The 18,225-nt window shown below is 39.4% G+C and overlaps 3 protein-coding genes and 1 pseudogene across 3 annotated transcripts in view; 1 reads left to right on the top strand and 3 right to left on the bottom strand.

Annotated features, from left to right (window-relative positions):
• Positions 1–1,197, top strand: part of LOC139716403 (cilia- and flagella-associated protein 61-like) — a 28,544-nt gene extending 27,347 nt beyond the window's left edge. The window contains exon 26 of the mRNA XM_071627950.1: positions 872–1,197. Within this exon, the coding sequence (XP_071484051.1) occupies positions 872–1,012 (141 nt within the window). The 3' untranslated portion in view covers positions 1,013–1,197. The remainder of the gene's footprint in view (positions 1–871) is intronic.
• Positions 1,198–7,640: 6,443 nt separating this feature from the next.
• The window catches only part of LOC139716475 (uncharacterized), a 147,148-nt gene continuing 136,563 nt past the window's right edge, over positions 7,641–18,225 (bottom strand). The window contains exon 12 of the mRNA XM_071628021.1: positions 7,641–7,851. Coding sequence (XP_071484122.1) covers positions 7,759–7,851 — 93 coding nt within the window. The 3' untranslated portion in view covers positions 7,641–7,758. The remainder of the gene's footprint in view (positions 7,852–18,225) is intronic.
• On the bottom strand, positions 12,994–16,330 carry LOC139716476 (uncharacterized; annotated as a pseudogene).
• Positions 14,266–17,657, bottom strand: LOC139716407 (uncharacterized). The gene is made up of 2 exons (XM_071627953.1): positions 16,321–17,657; positions 14,266–14,401 (listed from the first exon to the last, which is right to left on the bottom strand). The coding sequence occupies exon 1, from the start codon at positions 17,655–17,657 to the stop codon at positions 16,326–16,328; it is 1,332 nt and encodes a 443-aa protein (XP_071484054.1). The 3' UTR covers positions 14,266–14,401; positions 16,321–16,325.

Below are 18,225 nucleotides of genomic sequence, written 5' to 3'. Positions count from 1 at the left end.
GGATAATGTTTTGCGGCAGTCAGATGATCACGGAATGTGGAGCAGTAGTCTGATGATGATTGATGATGATAATGATGATGGTGATAGAGGCTTTCGTGATGATGATGATGACGACGATGATAATGGCATGGATGATCACAGTGCTGGAGTTGGTGTGATGATGGTGATGGTGGTGGTTGGGATGATGGTGATGATGATGATAATGATGGTGATAGTTGTGGTTGGAATGATGATGATGATGATGATGATGATGATGATGATAATGGTGGTGAAGTTGATGTGATGAAATTGATGTTGGTGGGGTTGGGATGATGATGATGCAGATGATGATAATGGAAGTGGAGTTGTAATGGTGGTGGTGGTGGTTGGGATGATGATGGTGATGATAAAAATAATGATGAAGATAATGATGGTGGAGGTGGTGTGATGGTATTGATGATGGCGGTGGTGGTTGGGATGATGATGGTGAAAATGATGTTGGAGTTGGTGTACTGCTGATGGTGGTGGTGGTGGTGGTTAGGATGATAATGATGATGATGATGTTGACGATGTTGGTGGAGTTAGTGTGATGATATTGATGGTGGTGGTGGTTGAGGTTGGGATGATGATGATGATGATGATGATGATGATGATGATGATGATGATGATGATGATGATTGTGATGATGATAATGATATTGGAGGTGGTGTGATGATGTTGATGATGGTGGTGATGGTGATTGGGATGATGATGATGATGATGATAATGATGATGTGAAATAGATGAGTACACTAGACCTCTCACAAAATAGATCAGAACTGTTTTCTACTGACCCATGACTTATTATCCTCTCTCTCTACCCCCTCCCCCTCCCCCTTCCCCTTCCAAACAGCTTGAGGCCCATGACCGCAAGTTCCTGGCCGAGGAGTTTGATCGGCAGGGCAACAAGAGGAATGTGGAGACACGCCTCCTGAGCTTCCTCAGCTACAACTACTACCACCTACCCATGTATGCTAAGCCTGGCATGGTGTGAGGATCGATCACTCTTCAACGAGGCTGTGTTGGGTGTAAGGTGAAATGCACCAAAGAAACTGTCGGGTGTAAAGCAATGCACCGAAAGAGACTGTGTTGAGTGGAGATAAGATACAATTATGTAGATGGTGTTGTGTATAACCTGAAGTATGGTTTGTTATTGCACTTTAAAGAGTAACATTAACAATGAGGATAAATATGAACTAGGGTAGAAGCACCATCAATTTGATTTCTTCTTTTGAAAGGATGAAATGTTTGGCTTCTTCGCAGTCAAAGCTAAACATTGTGATGGATACTGCTTTGCTAGTAACACTATTACTTCTAAATGTGGAATGTAAAATTATTACACAGCCTGAGATTGTCACAATTGTCTCTCTATGTGCCTAAGAAAAGACCATGCATGTGGTGGTCAAACGATGTCATGAATGGCCTTTGAATAGGCTTGCAAGAAATATCAAATGAATGTAAATGCAGAAATATATCATTGCAAGACACATTGTGGTAGAATGTCAAATGCATATTATATTTTCTTATCACACAATAATAACATTCTCTTAACTATAGAGGCTACATGTATTTACATTGGAAACCACATTTGTGTGGATAAAAATTGAAGGAAGAGAGCAATTAATGCAAAGTACATGTCATATTTATTTGATTTGATTGAAACAAAATATGAATGACTTGTTTCTCACAACACCTTGATTAAATTCCTGCCATATATGTACATAAATTTGTTTTGGATATCTTGTATTGTGTCTAAAGTACTTCCAAAGTACTATAAAACATTTGCTCAAACCTAAAAGAGAGCAGATGCTAAAAGGAAGTGAGAATAAGCTGTATAGGTCTTTCTGAAGATATATTTTGAGGACTTAAACTACAATACAAACTATATGCTCGCACTTGTGCCTCACTTTTTTCTTTGCATTCTCGGTTAAGTACTGCATGGCAAATTACTTTCAAACACTCTTTTTGAACAAATATTGGTTAATTACATAGATCACTACTCATTGGTGTGATAAAGAACATGATTTAGCATTACAGAGTACAGGCACGACACATTAATTTCTAATCTTTAAAGGGATGGTACAGTATTGGTGGAGGTGAGAATTGGGCTTTTAACTTTTTGCGAGTTACCAAGAAAACACTTATGAAATAGTACAGAGCATACCATTTTAAGAGGAATTCAAAGTTTATTTGATGAAAATCGGGTTTGGAATGACTTAAACATCCAAACACAAAGTAAAACAAAGCGATCGTAATGAAAGGTGGGTCCCACACTTTATTAGAATCGCTCTGTTTAGGATATCTCAGCCATTTCAAAACCAATTTTCATCAAATAAACGTTGAATTCCTCGTGGAATTACATGCTCTTTCATATTTCATAAGAGGTTTCTCATTATCTCACCAAAAAAACGTTAAAAACCTGAAATTAGGTCTCAATGAAAACTATACGATCCCTTTAAGTTGTCTCTTTCAGCTGCTTTATTGTACTGGAGCTTTCAATGAAAAATGTTCTAAGTATGTCAACATGTGTGAATTCTATTTTTTGCAGTTTGGTTTGTACATAAAACGTGTTGTAAAAAGTCATTTCATGAATGTCTATCTATGAAAAAATGAGAATAAAACATCTATCTTCAATAATTACATGCATTGAAACATAATTGTGTTTGACTGGTATTTGGCAGGTATTCATGAACAAATTAAAAAATACATACATATATATACATACACTTCATTAAGATTTTTTTTTTTTTTTTTGATAGTAAAGCAGTTAAGGACAAAATTGTGCTGAAATTACAAGCACTTACCAGTTAATAAATCTTGTGTAACATTCTCGCCGCCTTGTCCCCCCCAAAAAAAAGAAAGAAGAAAAAAAACCCATTATGGATTGGGTATGATGTTATTTGTGCAACTTTTATTTCACATAGATGCCAAATAATATTTCCAATAATTGAAATAAATAACCCCTCACCCACAATAAACACATTCACCACAAACACACACACACACACCAACATTGATGATAACAGAACCACTAGAAGGCTTAGTGATGGATACAGATCTTACAGGATATTGTCTTTTAGTCTTTCATACATGGTGCTCCCGTTACAGTGAACATGGTTAGAACAAGAGATGCCTGTATTTGAGGAAACCAAATCTTTGCTATTTCACAGAATTTATTCTAAAAAGACTGGGTAATTCTGGAGTGAGGTGATAACATCAAAGTAGTATGTAAGCAAACAGCAGGTCAGAGTTTGAAAAAAAAAAATGAAGAAGACTTTTGGCTCTTTGTAAATGAGTCATGTTTTGTGGCATCCTGTGGGTATCTTGTTACAGCTATCATGATCACGTGGCCCAGTCACATGACTCGGGCATAAATGAATCCTAATCTGTTGTGTACATTAAAAAAAAGGAAAGTTTTGTTTTGTTTTGTTCTTTAATCACTAAAAATGGATGGATGGTCTCTTCTCTTGATGGAATGATGTGCAACAACATGATATTGTATAAGCTTTTGAGTGGAATTCTTAAAAAAGGTGGATGCCTTTTGACAACATATATTGTAGAAGCATTTTAATGCTCCTGTGGGACTGACAAATGTTAAGAAATTGATGTCAAAACTGCATCTTAGCGACAGCGGTTTTTCAATTGCCAATGCATGTCACATTGATGGACAAATTCCAGTGGTCATTTTGTTTCCTGTGGTTTATACAGGCAACTCCCTTCAAAATGAAGTCCTCAGGACTGGTTGTTTGTTTGTTTGTTTTTTATATTGAAATTTTGTTATAGCCCAACATATGAAGTATAGATGAATTATATAGATCATAATTTTGGGACTTGAATTTTTACTTTGTTGTACAGTGGACTACCATTATAATAAAGTCCTCGGGGACCGGCAGTTTTCTTTCGTTATATCAAAATTTTGTTATAACTGAACAAATAAACAATAAAAATACATAAAGTGGATAACTTTGCGGCCCAAATTTTTACTTTGTTGTAACCGGAATTTCGTTATAACCATGTTTGTTATAATGGGAGTGCACTGTAATGAAATTAGATTATAAGTGTGTTCGTTGTAATGGGAGTGCTTTGTAAGTGTCTTACCTTGGTGATTAGATAGGAATGCCCCCTTGAGTTTTATATTCTCTCTTGACATAAAACTACATTTGAAACCACTTCTCATGCATACAAGTGACATATACAAGAATAATGAAAAGAGGATGCTACAAGGTAGTCTCTTATTCAAGGTGGAATTTAATAACCAACCACAACCACACATTTTTGTTGTTTTGTTTGTACACACAAAATGTTTTTTTTTTTGTTCTTCGCATATACACAATGAACGTGATGCACATTCTAATAACTCATATTGCAAATATAGTCTTCTAAAAATTCTGTTCATAAACCTTACCTCTTTGTAATTCTCTTCTCTCTCCAATGTCACTCTACTATTTTGCAGTGTCTACAGTTCAATTACGACAGAATAATTACTGCACATATAAATTGATTTGTGTCATGATACAACAAAGGGAAATTTTGTGCCATGATCACTACAGATGATTCTTGTTTACAATCTAGAACCATCTAATTCTAACCTTGCTAAAATAGTTTGCATGTACTATTCAAGATAGATAATAAATAAGTCTTGGTGACTATGTAACATACATACGTACATACATTCATATACAAGTTATGTACTAATACATAAATACATCGATGCATTGAAAAACCAAGTCAAATCAACTTGCAGCAATGGAAAAATTCAAAAGCTATGCCATTTACTGAAAAGAAAGGAAACAATATTTGAACACACTTCACTTTAGAACATTTTGTAAATGAAGACTTCTAGGAAATGTCCTAATGTCAAAAGAAACATTAAGCATGCAGCTATCAATGGGGCAACATGTTATTCAAACACACACTCATACACACACAGAGACACACACACACTCACAGCGCCTCTACTGAATAGTACTTTTGACAAGTAAACTGTTCCATAGTTGATCAACAAAAATGCCCCAACTAGAATCTGCTCACACTTTGCTTTCTGCTTTATCAAAAGTCCTTGATTGTTTTCTCTTTGCTTTAAAGCATGAAAGACTTTCTGTACAAAATAACTTTGTTGTTGTGTGTCGTCAAATTACTAATTCTATATCTGCATATTTGAGACTCTGATGCTAAATAAAATTCCTCCCTTCCTCTCATTACATCTGCTTGAGTTGGGAACAAAATTCCAAAACTCTGCATGCAAGCCGAAGCCGTGCAGAATAATGACAAGAAATGATCGATTCAGCTACGTTTGTTCCCAAATATAAGTCTACTCATATGCATGAGATGAAAACATGTCAACGCTGAAAAACTTGTATTTACAAAGACTCAGCAAATTGAAGTGAGCTCTCAATTCATAAAGGTAATTTTGGAATATTTCCAATGCATAGATGGGTGTATATCAACTGACAGAAGAGTTCTCTTCACAAAATTAGCAACAATTCCAAACACTACATTAATTTCAGTCTTGGTCGTGTGTCAACTAATCTAAAATAAAAGTCTATTTTTGCTTGTCTCAGAACCTAGCAGACAAGGGCAAGTTTGTGCATCAAATACTGTTCTACGTATCTTCCAAGAAATCTAATTCATAAAGAAATCCTATTCACCTTTTTTGACTCCTACAAAATATCACACATGACTCATTTTGCAATGCATATATTAGAATAGACCAAGAAATGTAGCATGAAAAGAAAAAAAAACAAACAAAAATTGAAAAACAAACATCCATTGTTCCAATGTTTGCATTTACACAAAGTTCATTCTGAAATGAACTGGAAAAATTTCTTCATGTCAAAATATTTCATTGGAAATGAAATCTTGTGCATTAGAATACAGAGGAGGAAATATAAGCACTATTTACAACCAATAAATACAGCAATGTGCAAAACCCTAAAATATTGATTCAGTCATTAAAAAAAAAACTACACAAATTTTGCATGAACTCAAACATGGTCTCGTATTAGTGGCATTCATGAGTGTTGGAAAGGATTTCACTATGGCACAAGGGGGAATCTTTTACACATTTTCTGTTTTCTCACACAAAACCCTATAGGCAATTACCTTTATTCCTACTGAACACAACAGCAAAGAACTCTTACGTGGCCCACGAGAATATAAGACAAATGACTGTCATACACCACAAGCCTTCCTACAGAGTTGCTTTGATGCGAACACAAGGAACAATGGAGGATGCAGGTTTGTGCGACTGACACTTACGCAGAAGGCAAACACAGTAAATTTTGACGCAAGTATACACTGATGCCAGAGAGGTGGCATTGTGCAGCCTCCTGTGACTTAATACCAGGGAGGTGGGAACCTCCCTGTTAATACGGCGCGTTTTAAACAATATTTTTCATTTACATCATGGTGCGATAAATATTCATGGGTGGGATTACACACAACACAGTGCTTGCTTACATGAATGGATCCAACCCCTCAATTCAGATTTTGCCACACCTCTTATAACTCTGCACAAAATATGAACTGAAGATATGAGTGACCAATAAAAAGCAGTGAAAAAATTTGCTGATTCTTTTTTTTATCAAAAGTCTTACAAAAAATTTCAGGCCAAAAGAGCTCATTCAAAAGAAGGTGTTCACATTAAAAAAGTGCAAAAGACTTGTACAAAACAAGACATAGAAAAGGTCTTGATTCATGATGGCAAAGTATTGAGAAAAAGAGAGAGACAAAATTAAAAAGGCATTGAGACTTGATGCAAGACTAGCAGCTGCATAGTTCTCTCACAACAGTTATGCATAGAGTGAGATGGATTCTGTGGTGAGTAGAGGAATCATACTGGGAATTGCATTGTATGAGATTTGCCTGCTTAATGAACATGCACCTTCCTTGAATTTCATCTTTAAATTAAAAAAAAGGATCGCCTGGATGAAAAAAAAAAAAAAAATTTCCACACCAAAAATGTATGCGTTCTTTAAATTGACTTTTATCGAGGAAGGTGAATAAACACAAGATCACATTCACTGTAAAACAAAAATCCAGCAACAGCTTGCTTATGTGGAAAGTTGGGAAGCTTCGATATCTACTCGCAGCGAACAGAGCAACATTGATACAACTCAGAGATGCTTGATTTGAATCAGTTTTTGTAAATTCTGCACATGGCAGAACGTGTTCAAGATTCTGGAGGCTGCCGTAATCACATCTGGGGGCTAATGTACAAACACCTTGCACATCCTTGATTACTAGAGCACATCGTTTCGAACTTTTGCTCCGCTGTGTGCTCCTAAACATAGCAAACTTAAAATCAAACAGTCTTGTAAGTCAATATATGATTTCTGATCATGGAGCAGACGTCTTCTACTTGTCATCTCTATCAGAAGTTATGGACATGAAGGCATCAGGAAAAAAAAAGAAGAAAGATGAGTTGGTCTCCCTTGGTGAGTCTTCTTCCAATACTACAGTCCTGAGGAGTCAGTGTATTCACTTGTCATTGCTGTATCCCCCCTGTCCTCAAACACACCTTCATCCCTTTCCTCCTCCCCCTCCTCCTCCTCCTCCTCCTGTATACCGCTTTGAGACCGGTCTGCTGGGGTAATTTCCGCACAACTTCTCCCAAACGGGAGTGGCTGATCCCCGGCACCGCCCCTCATCTCCATCACGTGGGGCTGGGTTTCTGCCTCTTTGGGGAGCAGCACAGCAGGTTGAGGCACTTGATCATGGCCAGGTGGGCGCGGCAGTTGATCAGTCGCTCTTCCAGGCGGGCTGTCTCTTCCTCCAGGGGCGCAGGGGAGACGAACTGGTCGAGCTGGGGCTCCACTTCTTCCAGAACGTGCACTGAGGCGAGAGATGGAAATAGAGAGAGGAGGTCAGTGAATGAGCCAGCTGAAAATGGATCGGACACTGTTGGAACATGCAAGCTCATCCAGAGATTCTTCAAACTACTAAATAGAGGGATGACTATAGATGAAGTGAACTGAACTAACTTGATGTGCATTTACTGTCCATTTACAAATTTGGCATTCAGATGGTTTGACTTCGACAAACAGCATATTACATATCAAATATACAATATGTTTGCGTTCTCTCCTCTCTAAATCAAACTTAATGGGATGTGCGCATCATAATATCAATCACATTTCTACACTCGTTGAATAGGGTGCAATGTGTATGATATGAGTATTAAAACATATCACTTAACTCATGTTCCACCTCAGTTATTCGATCATGCCACAGACCTACTTTCTGCACAGAGAGTGGGGCACTGGATTATATTATATTGGTCTTAACCCGTTGAGGATGGTTTGATTTTGTTACAACACGCATTTCCCATAGACACCTGCCCGAGTATACTCGGGACTCGTCCTCAACGGGTTAATAATATTTACGGCAGGAGCATCAATGAGATGCAATCAGTGATGCTTTGTAGTGATCATGATATTTACAAGCATAATGGACCAAAACATTGTGTAACATTGACACAAGTAGCAAAGTGGATGAAATCAAGTCTGGAATGACCAACACATGAATTGTTGGCGAGATTTTATTTTTGGCTCAATTCAACTGATTTTTAAAGGACAAGTTCACCTTTATAAACATAAGGATTGAGAGAATGTAGCAATATTAGTAGAACACATCATTGAAAGTTTGAGGAAAATTGGACAATCCGTTCAAAAGTTATGAATTTTTGAAGTTTTTGTGCAGTAACCGCTGGATGAGAAGACTACTGCAGTGTGTGAATAACTTAGATGTCACATGCGTACAACAATATAAGGAAAATATAAAGAGAATTTCACAAAATTTCATCTTTTGAAAAAAAAACACATTCCCCCGACTCGTTACCGACAAATGTTATGGGTAATATTATTCCCCCTGCCTTTAGAAAGAGTCAAGTCAAGTGCTCTTTTATTATGCGAAAAAAGTGAAAATATGTTGAATTTTCTTTACATTTTCTTTATACTGTTGTACGCATATGACTCACAAGCTGTAGTAGTCTCCTCATCCAGCGGTTCCAACACAAAAATTTTAAAAATTTATAACTTTTGCATCGATTGTCCAATTTTCCTCAAACTTTCACTGATGTGTTCTACTAATATTGTTGCATTCTCTCAATCTTTATGTTTATGAAGGTGAACTTGTCCTTTAAGGTCTTTCTGTGGGAATGAAGTGCTGTACCTAAAAGCTGGCATATTTTCTTTGCACAAAGACGGGTTATATGATGATATTCCGTGATTAACATCACAGCATTTCCCTAAATGATTTGTTCATTTTCATGCATCAGCACTGGTTATGCATTGGTAGATAAATTTCACTGAAAAATGGACAATCGTAGAACAATGCTTACACTGACAAAGAATACACACATATCATATACATGTTGAAAAACAGACGTAAACCTTGCAAACCAAGACAAACTAAACTCAGCAATACAACAATATCTCTATATAAATATATCTATATATATAATATACATACATATAATGACATTGTGATGTTGTATTGGTTAATGATGTGAATATATAACATAAGGTAATGTGTTCAGTGGGAAGAAATAAAGGGCAATATATAATTGGGGAAACAAATTACACAGAGGTTATCATGAAACTGAAGGGATATGATGATTACACAAGTGCAGTGTGTTTTCTTGGTTGCAGATTATGGTTAGAGATGTAGGTGAATGTGATCAAAATGGATATTATCGGGATACAGCATGGACATCAAATGGTATATTCGAGATCAGTAGGTTTCCGACCTGCTTGCACATGAATGAATTGAAAACTGGAAGTAAGCCGGAATGTTCAGGTAACCTGGAGTAATCCTGTCATATGCCTGTCATCACAGCACCAAAGAGCCATTCGTTCATATTCTTCACCATGAAGAAAACTAAAGCTTTCAATCTGGTCTTTAAAGTTTAAATGAATTGAAGTAATGATGCAAACCACATATGAGGCACAAATTAGGAAGCTGCGGTAATACTAGTGTAGGAATCGTAGTAATCACTACAGGGTGATGACCAAATGGGCGCAAATTCTGGTGGATTCCAGCACTTAGTTTGTACTTAAAAAGCACAAACTGCTGTTGTCATCTGATTCACCTGATTTCATATGCCATCTTCATAATCTATCATGAATAAATATTTGCATGCTAATGGGAAAATTTTTAAAATAAAACACATGGAGAGTTGTCTATAACTTGTCCCACATTTAAGAGTTGTTCGCTAGTTATGGCTAGGTTTCAACTAGCAGTAACCTCCTATGTTTTTTGCTCTTTTTGTTTTCATCCAAATTGCTACGGTTCTTGTAAAAAAAAAACCTCTCCATTACAAGGGCGACTCGACATAAGGGTGATTGTTTCTGTTGGTTCTGACTGGTAGCAAATTCTGTGCATGAGCAAGGCACTGTGACAAGTCACAATGCTAGAGGGAGCCCTTGCACAAGACCAGGATGATACACAGCAGGGGAAGCCCCCTGAGCAAAATAGGCAGGAAGACAGCTTGGGAAGGTAATGCCCTGGGAATGCTATATCTAGGGTAGTAGAGGAACCACCTACCTCCAAAGGGAACACAATCACGAAAAAGAAATATTCCTTTCTGAACAAGCATATCTTTCAGGATGTAAATTGGGGTAGGGCACTCTCTCTGCTTTTCCAAAATCTGTGATATTGTTACAACTGCAAAATACCTTTGTCCTCAACACAGCATTGCAAAAATGAAAATTTGAATTTTCAATTTTTTCCCTTAAATCATTATTCATTTCATTACTATATTGTTTTCTTTGTTGACGTCAAATGTATTAAAAAATCAATTAATCTGGCTTGTCTTTCAGAACCTCAAATTCCACCCCCCCCCCGACAATTCAGCAACAAATCCTCCAAGCAATGACTGAATGATATTTAACATACAGTGTATGACAACGCTAGTGAAAAGGCTTAAAAGCAACAGCAAGTAGATAGCACATTATATCAACTGATGATGCAACTAAATTGCAAACAAAAACTGGCGGCTGAACACAAAAGCAACTAATCTGACAAGCAGTAACATAACCATAATAATATCAAATGTCAAAATAATTGAAATAAGTATTATGGTAATAAAATCATAATAAATATAATGAGCTTATTAACACTACTCTATACATTCTATCACTATCTTGATTATAAGCAGGAACACAATGAACAGGTGTGAAATAAAAAAGAAATAATGGGGCAAAAATAAAAAAGAAATAATGGGGCAAAAAGAAAAAAAGAGTGGCTACGTTGCAATATAGACAATACCATTTAAGGACAACTGTTTTGTGGTACAGTTATTCTTTTGTACAGAAATGGGTTGGACTAGACACAGGACTAGACCGGACTACTGACAAGACAGGGCTGCTTACGCTCAAATGGACAATGGGCCTGGCCCTCTTGGAGCTGGGCCTCTGCCAGGGCCAACTGGGCCCTTAGTTCTCTGTGTCGGCAGTGGGCCGGGGAGAGCTCCTCCCCCGCCTCGTCTGAGCTCTGTTCAGATTCAACGGTAAGGACACCACTTAACAAGGATGACAGCCTACAATTGAGTGCTTGGAAGTGATTTCCAAACTATGTGGTATATTTCTCACCATTTCTACATCTAAAAAATAAAATAAAACGATAATTACTACATCTATAATAACATTCTGAATATATGCCTCTTCTAGCAAAAGAAACAACCCTTTGATAAAGGATGTTTGGACAAGAAACCATGGCATGAAACTCTGCTGTAAAAGCTTGGGATTTTGGTGGCTGTCAATATGATTTTGACATGATGTTCCTTAATTGACATTTCCCATAAGTTACAGATCATCCTCAACTTATCTTTCACTACAACAAACACAACCAAAATGTTGAAAAGAAACACAGAATGCAATCCGACATTCAGAATTAGAACACTCAGCATTCCAGGGATAATGAATTAAAGAACATATGAAACATATAATCTGAAAAATAAGTTTTCAGCTGTGGTAAATGGAGTTGAAATCATTCAGTCATTCCAAATCACAAAATAAAAAAATATTTATAAATATAAATTTGAAACGAACCATTGAGTATTGATAAGTAAAATGTACAGTTAATATCATTATAACCTAAGCCAAGTATTTAGCTGTGTCTTTGATTTCATGCCAGAAAAAAAAATTCATGTATGCATATAGACAGAATTGGTTCTCAGATTGGATGGAAGCTAGATTGATGTCACTGAAAGTTATGACAATGTACATGATCATGAGACAACACAACTCCACAGGTGCAAGAGTGTACCTCTGGTCTCACGCTCCGTTCGTACTGGTCTGGTTTCGGCGGTGGCGGGGCCCCGCCCAGGGTACCCGTGTTAGTGTCAGACTTTTTCGGTGATCTACTGGGTGATTTGGAGTAGCATTTGCTGGGAGACTTTGAGTTAGTAGCGCCACTTGAATCCTGCTGTGATGTGCGTCGGAGGTTAATAAAGCGTGATGGATGTGGGGACGGGGATTTTTATGTGGGGGTAAGGGGTAGAGGGAAGGGTGCAAGATAGGGGGTTAGAAATTGTGATCGGTAGAAATTTAAGGCGTATGAGATGAGATGGAATGGGTGGGCAAAGTAGTAAGGTGAGAGAGAAATGAATGCAAAGTTAATAGACAAACCGAGGCATAAACGTTGCTATACCTCAATGCTTACTCGACTTTCATCATAGAGCAACAACTTAGAGATGATATCTGTCACATCAACCTCTAAATATAATGCACGTGTCACGGAAAATTAGTTTTGAATGACTCAAGGGCAAACTAAAGAGCATGAGGGCATTTGTTGATTATACGTGAAGATACTTTGTTTTCACCACGTTGGATGACATACACAATATGGAAATGTTCAAACGGGTGCATTACATCTCACATCTGCATTCCGAAAAACGGATAATAGAAAATTAAATGAAAAACATTGAAATTTAATTTGTATTTTATGAGTAATGGGAGGATAGAGAATTCAGCCATTGGCTGCGCATTAGCCATTGGCTGAATTTGCGTAATATGAGAGGCCGTTCCGCGCGCAATCGCCATCTTTAAAAGCTGATGACTACTGTGAAAAAATATTTCGAGATAAAATAGATCTTGTATAAGCCACATTTAAGGCTGTTCAGAGTAAGGGAGGGAGCGGAGGGTGCTGAATTCTCTATCCTCCCATTACTCATAAAATACAAATTAAATTTCAATGTTTTTCATTTAATTTTCTATTTTATCTCGTAATGTACGGTAGAGAATTCAGCCATTGGCTGCGCATTAGCCATTGGCTGAATTTGCGTAATATGAGACTTCAAAGATTTTCACAGTAGTCATTTTTCACAGAATATATTGTCAGAGAAAGTTTTTGGGCAACTTTACCTATGTTTACAGGACTGAATCTTGTCCCTTCCTAGAGGTCTGTTGTCCCAGAACTGCTTGTCCAAAAGATGTTGCCTGGGATGCCGGTTTCAGGTAAAAATTCCTGAACGTGGATTCATTTTTCCACCCAGCATGCTTGAGAATGTCTGCTATTGGAAAATGATTCCTCTTGGCAGATGAGGTTGCCGCCGATCTCGTTGAATGTGCTTTGAAGAGATCGGTGTCGATACCTGATGCTCTCAACACAGTTTTTATCCATCGAGCGATGGTTTGCTTTGATGCCTTCCCATGGGGTTGCTTGTAGGTGACAAATAGTGCATTCACCTCCTTCCTCAATGTGCTTGTTCTGTTAATGTATTCTTTAACATAGTGTACAACACAGAGTTTCTTATCCTCGGGAAAGGCTTTTAGTGTTACTTTCACTCCCACATTCCCAGGTTGACTCTGCTTTATCAAATCAGCCACTGCTACAAAATGTGTATTTCCACACAATCTTTGGACGCCTTCACATTGTCAAGGGTTAGGTATGAAAGTGTTTGCACTCTTTGGGCAGAAGTCAACGCTAGTAAAAAACATACTTTGTGTGTCAGTTGACACAGCGAAATCTTATGAGCTGGAGTTACTTGTCTGAGGTAGCTCAGCACCTTGCCCACATCCCATATGAAGCTGTATCTCGGAGTGGGTGGTCGGAGATTAAAAATGCCCCTGAAGTACCGGCAAATCCAAGGATGTGTAGAAATGGTGTATTTCTCGTCCCGTAGAAGAACAACTGATGCTAGTGCGCTCCTTGATGTATTCAAGGTGCTGTAGCTTGCTCCATTTTTGTACATAGAATTAAAAAACGCAAACAAATTTCCCACCTTCGTATGGGTCCAACATAAGTGACGCTCATGACAAAACCTTTGCCACTTCCTAATATACACCATATACTGCTCCTTGGTGGATTTCCTCCAAGACGCTGCCATTATATCAGCAGTCTCCTCCGTCAGTCCTTGAGCTATGAAATGTTTGCTCCAACCCTGCAACATAAGAGGGAGAGATGTGTAAGTGGATGGGGTCTACCTGTAATGGGTTGGGTTAACAACTGGTGTTTTCGCAATACCCAGGGCTCCTCCAATAGCATGTTACGTAGTACGGTATACCAGGGCTGTGTTGGCCAATTTGGCACTATCAAAATTCCCCTAGCGCCATCTTGTCTGATTTTTTGGAGACACTTTGCAACCAAGCTAAATGGGGGAAACGCATAAAATACTAGGGGTCCCCAGTCAATAGTGAATGCGTCTACTGCCCATGCCTCTGGATCTGGTCTCCAGGAGACGTATGTTGGGAGCTGGGCATTCAGTCTGGTGGCAAAAAGGTCTACATTTGGTAACCCATACCTCTGCACTATCTCATTGAATATTGTCTTGTCTAGCATCCATTCTATATTGTCATTGAATTTCCTTGACATCGTATCAGCTTCTGTGTTCTTAGAGCCTGCCAAGTGAGATGCTGTTATCCAAATTTGTCGTCTACTGCACCAATCCCAAATTTGCAACGCCATTTCGTTACATGCTTCAGACTTGACGCCGCCCATGTTATTCAAGTATGTCACCGCTGTGGTGTTGTCTAATCTCAACAGTATATGTGCATCTCTGACATTTGAACAGAAGCTTTTGAGTCCCAAACCGGCTGCTAGCATTTCCAGATAGTTTATTTCATTACCTGCTGCTCTTGCTAATTCTTGAGCATTCCATCTACCCCCTGTCTTGGATTGCAGGTCTGTGGCACCCCAACCTTGTCCACTAGCATCTGTTCTTATTTCTTTTGATACTTTCCCTGGGTACAGGGGTTTAGACACGAGATGTGCATGGGATGACCACCAAACTAGTTCCGCCTTGGCTCTATTTGATAGGCTCATATGTCTATCGAAATGTCCTTTCTGTTTTCTCAGGGCTCTGATTTTTTCCCTTTCCAGCTGCCTGTAATGCAAGGGGCCGTACTGAGATGCTGGTAAGGCAGCCACAATCTTCCCAATGACTTTAGCTACCTCCCGGATACTAGGTTTGTTATTAGCAAGCAAGGATCGACATGCATCTTGAATGTCATTGCTTTTACTGGCTGGGAGGGTGATTCTCATTTCAGATGTATTTAAATGGAAACCCAGAAATTCAATCTCACGGGATGGTTCAAGTACCGATTTCTCTGAGTGAATAATGAACCCTAGACTAGTCAAAAGGTCAGTGGTGGCTTGCACTGCTGAGCGAGTGTCTGCTTTATTGTTCCCAATTATCAGTGTGTCGTCCAAGTACGACAAAACTGTGTGCCCCTGTTGTCTTAGTAAGGCAAGCACTGGTTTCAGTATTTTGGTGAACAGTCTTGGGGCGGAAGATAAGCCATTTGGCAAAGCTTTGAACTGCCACAATTGGTTTCTCCATACGAAGCGGAGATATTTACGAGAGTCTAAGTGAATGGGAATTGTGTAGTATGCATCACGGAGGTCTACTGAAGCCATATAACACCCTTTTGAGAGGAGTAGAATACCAGATTGAATATTATCCATTTTAAAGTGTTGGTACTGAACACTTTTGTTGAGTTCGGACAGGTCAAGAATTAATCGAACTCCTCCGTTCTTTTTTGGTCTCGTGAAAACCTCTGAAATAAATTCCCCTTCTTCATGGGCACATTTTTCAATGACCTGTTTTTCTTCCAGAACAAGAATCTCATGGTCAATCTTGGCTGTTTCTTCAGCATTCCGCTTGTAAGAACGCAGAGGTTTTTCTCGAGAAGGGGGAAATTTTTCTGGGTCAAATTCTATTGTATAGCCTTGAACTGCTTGAATAATGTGTGAGTCTCTCGTGATATTTTCCCAAGCAGGGAAAAATGGCTTCAGACGACCTCCGACGACAGCTGGTGTTGTAACTAGATCGTTGTCTATGTTGTGTTCATAGTCACCTACCTGTTCTATTTCCTCCCCTGGCTTTGGCTCTGCCTGTGGTAGGTTGGCTGCTTGTTGCCACCCTCCCTTGCTGCTGTCGGTGTGTAAGTGTGAGGAGGATCTCGAGGTCTCCCCCTCCAAGCCTTCCCTAAAAAAGGCTGTGCAGATGAACCGGCCATGGGGTTGGAATGTGATGTTCGGCGGTCATAACCCCTCCCCAACGGGCGGGTGAACCCAGTCGACGTGTATTGACGGCGAGATGTCACATCCGGTTTCTTGTACGGCTGGAACCGTGATTGCTCTCGTGTGAAGCGTGATTTCATCATGCCTGACATTGTTTTCCTTTGTTCTTGGATCTCTTTCACTTGGCGCCCCAGGTCATCTCCAAACAAGTACTTTGTCACTTTGTGAGAGGGCTTGCACAGGTGGTGGAAATTTGAGTTCATGTCAGGCTTTATGCTGTCCTTTCTCATGCAGTTGAGGGAGAAGTTTGCATCGCAGAGAAAAGCCATAGCATCCTGCTGAGCTTCAGACAAAGTTGCTGGAAGGGTACGAGCAAACGCGTTTATCCCTTTCAAGAGGGATGATTGGATCATTTGTAGTTTCAGATCCCTGTGTCTCGTCCCCGTCGAGATGTTCTCCCAGATAGTGCTGTTCACTTTAGGGGTTTCTAGACATGTGCAGTTAGATGGGCAGGGGTAGCGAGTTGCTGCTTCGTCGAGAGATTTCTGGTCAAGTTTTTGTCCCATCATATACACAATGGTGTCCGCGACATCCTCATCTAGTGGTTCCCCTATCCCGGACGGAGCCACGAATTTCTGAGCCATTCGTGGTATCTTGAATTCTGGCCGTTTGTCTTTATCTGCCTCCTGTAGGCCTACGTCCGAAAACAAGCTGACCGTGTCATCGCGGTTTGCCGATAGGAAATCAGCCACGCTGCGATTATCCGCCAATTCTATGACGGGTGGTGAGCTGCTTCCCCTTTGTGTGTCGCAGTCGCCATATTCACTAAAACAATCCCGCGGCGTGTTGGCATGTTGTTCTCCATGATGAGGAGTACTCAAAGTCTCGATCATTTTTTCGAACATTGACTCGAGTTTCCCAATGCGGGACATAACCTCCGTGCTATTTTCCGCTGTAGTCACAGTCGGGTTGGGAGCGGTAGCAGCTGGTGCGGGCGGGTTCGGCTGTGCCTTCCCCGAAGCCGCGGGGCGGGATGCCTTAGGCCTCCCGCTGCTAGACAGAGTTTTGCCTGCAGCCTTCTTCTTTGCTGCCGGAGCTGGGCTGGCCTTAGGCTCACACAGCTCGGTATCTTTTTTGGCTTTTGCCTTCTCCGATTTGTCAGCTGGTTCATCCATGCTGAGAACGATAATCACGCTTGTAAGAGAGCACGAATTCAGTTCCGTATTTCCGCAGATTTCGATGATATTTTCCGATTTTTCGGTCAGATAAAAATCGCTTCGCGATCGAACATTGCGCTGGAACGAAGATGGCGATTGCGCGCGGAACGGCCTCTCATATTACGCAAATTCAGCCAATGGCTAATGCGCAGCCAATGGCTGAATTCTCTACCGTACATTACGAGATAAAATAATAATTGAAAATAAAAAAAAAGAAATCCAAGCAGCACACTCCATGCCTGTCAAACTTGAATACACTGAGGGATGTCACATGACTCTGGGGAGCAGACAAGAAGGTCTGGTGTGGAGAGGTTTAATGTCTGCAAGCACCAGCTAAGACTTTAATGCTTAAGTCAGAGGATATATCAAGATCACTTTTCCCCTCCTACCAGGATTTTACGAGCAACGCAAAAAGTTCATCTTCGATACTGTCGTCTACGAGTTGAACACTGAGTAATATAGCCAAGGTGGTGATTCATAAACTATGTCTCTACTGACTGCCATTTGCATTCAGCATAAAAGATAT

This window comes from Diadema antillarum, unplaced genomic scaffold (genome assembly GCF_040938485.1).
Source record: "Diadema antillarum isolate AM-2024a unplaced genomic scaffold, OU_Dant_1.0 scf00000065, whole genome shotgun sequence".
Classification (NCBI taxonomy): domain Eukaryota; kingdom Metazoa; phylum Echinodermata; class Echinoidea; order Diadematoida; family Diadematidae; genus Diadema; species Diadema antillarum.
Note: the sequence above shows the minus strand (reverse complement) of the source record. Positions and strands in the feature narration are given on the sequence as shown.

Bases quoted from the DNA above. Each gene is read 5' to 3' on its own strand.
- LOC139716407 (XM_071627953.1), bottom strand. From the start codon at position 17,657: ATGGATGAACCAGCTGACAAATCGGAGAAGGCAAAAGCCAAAAAAGAT.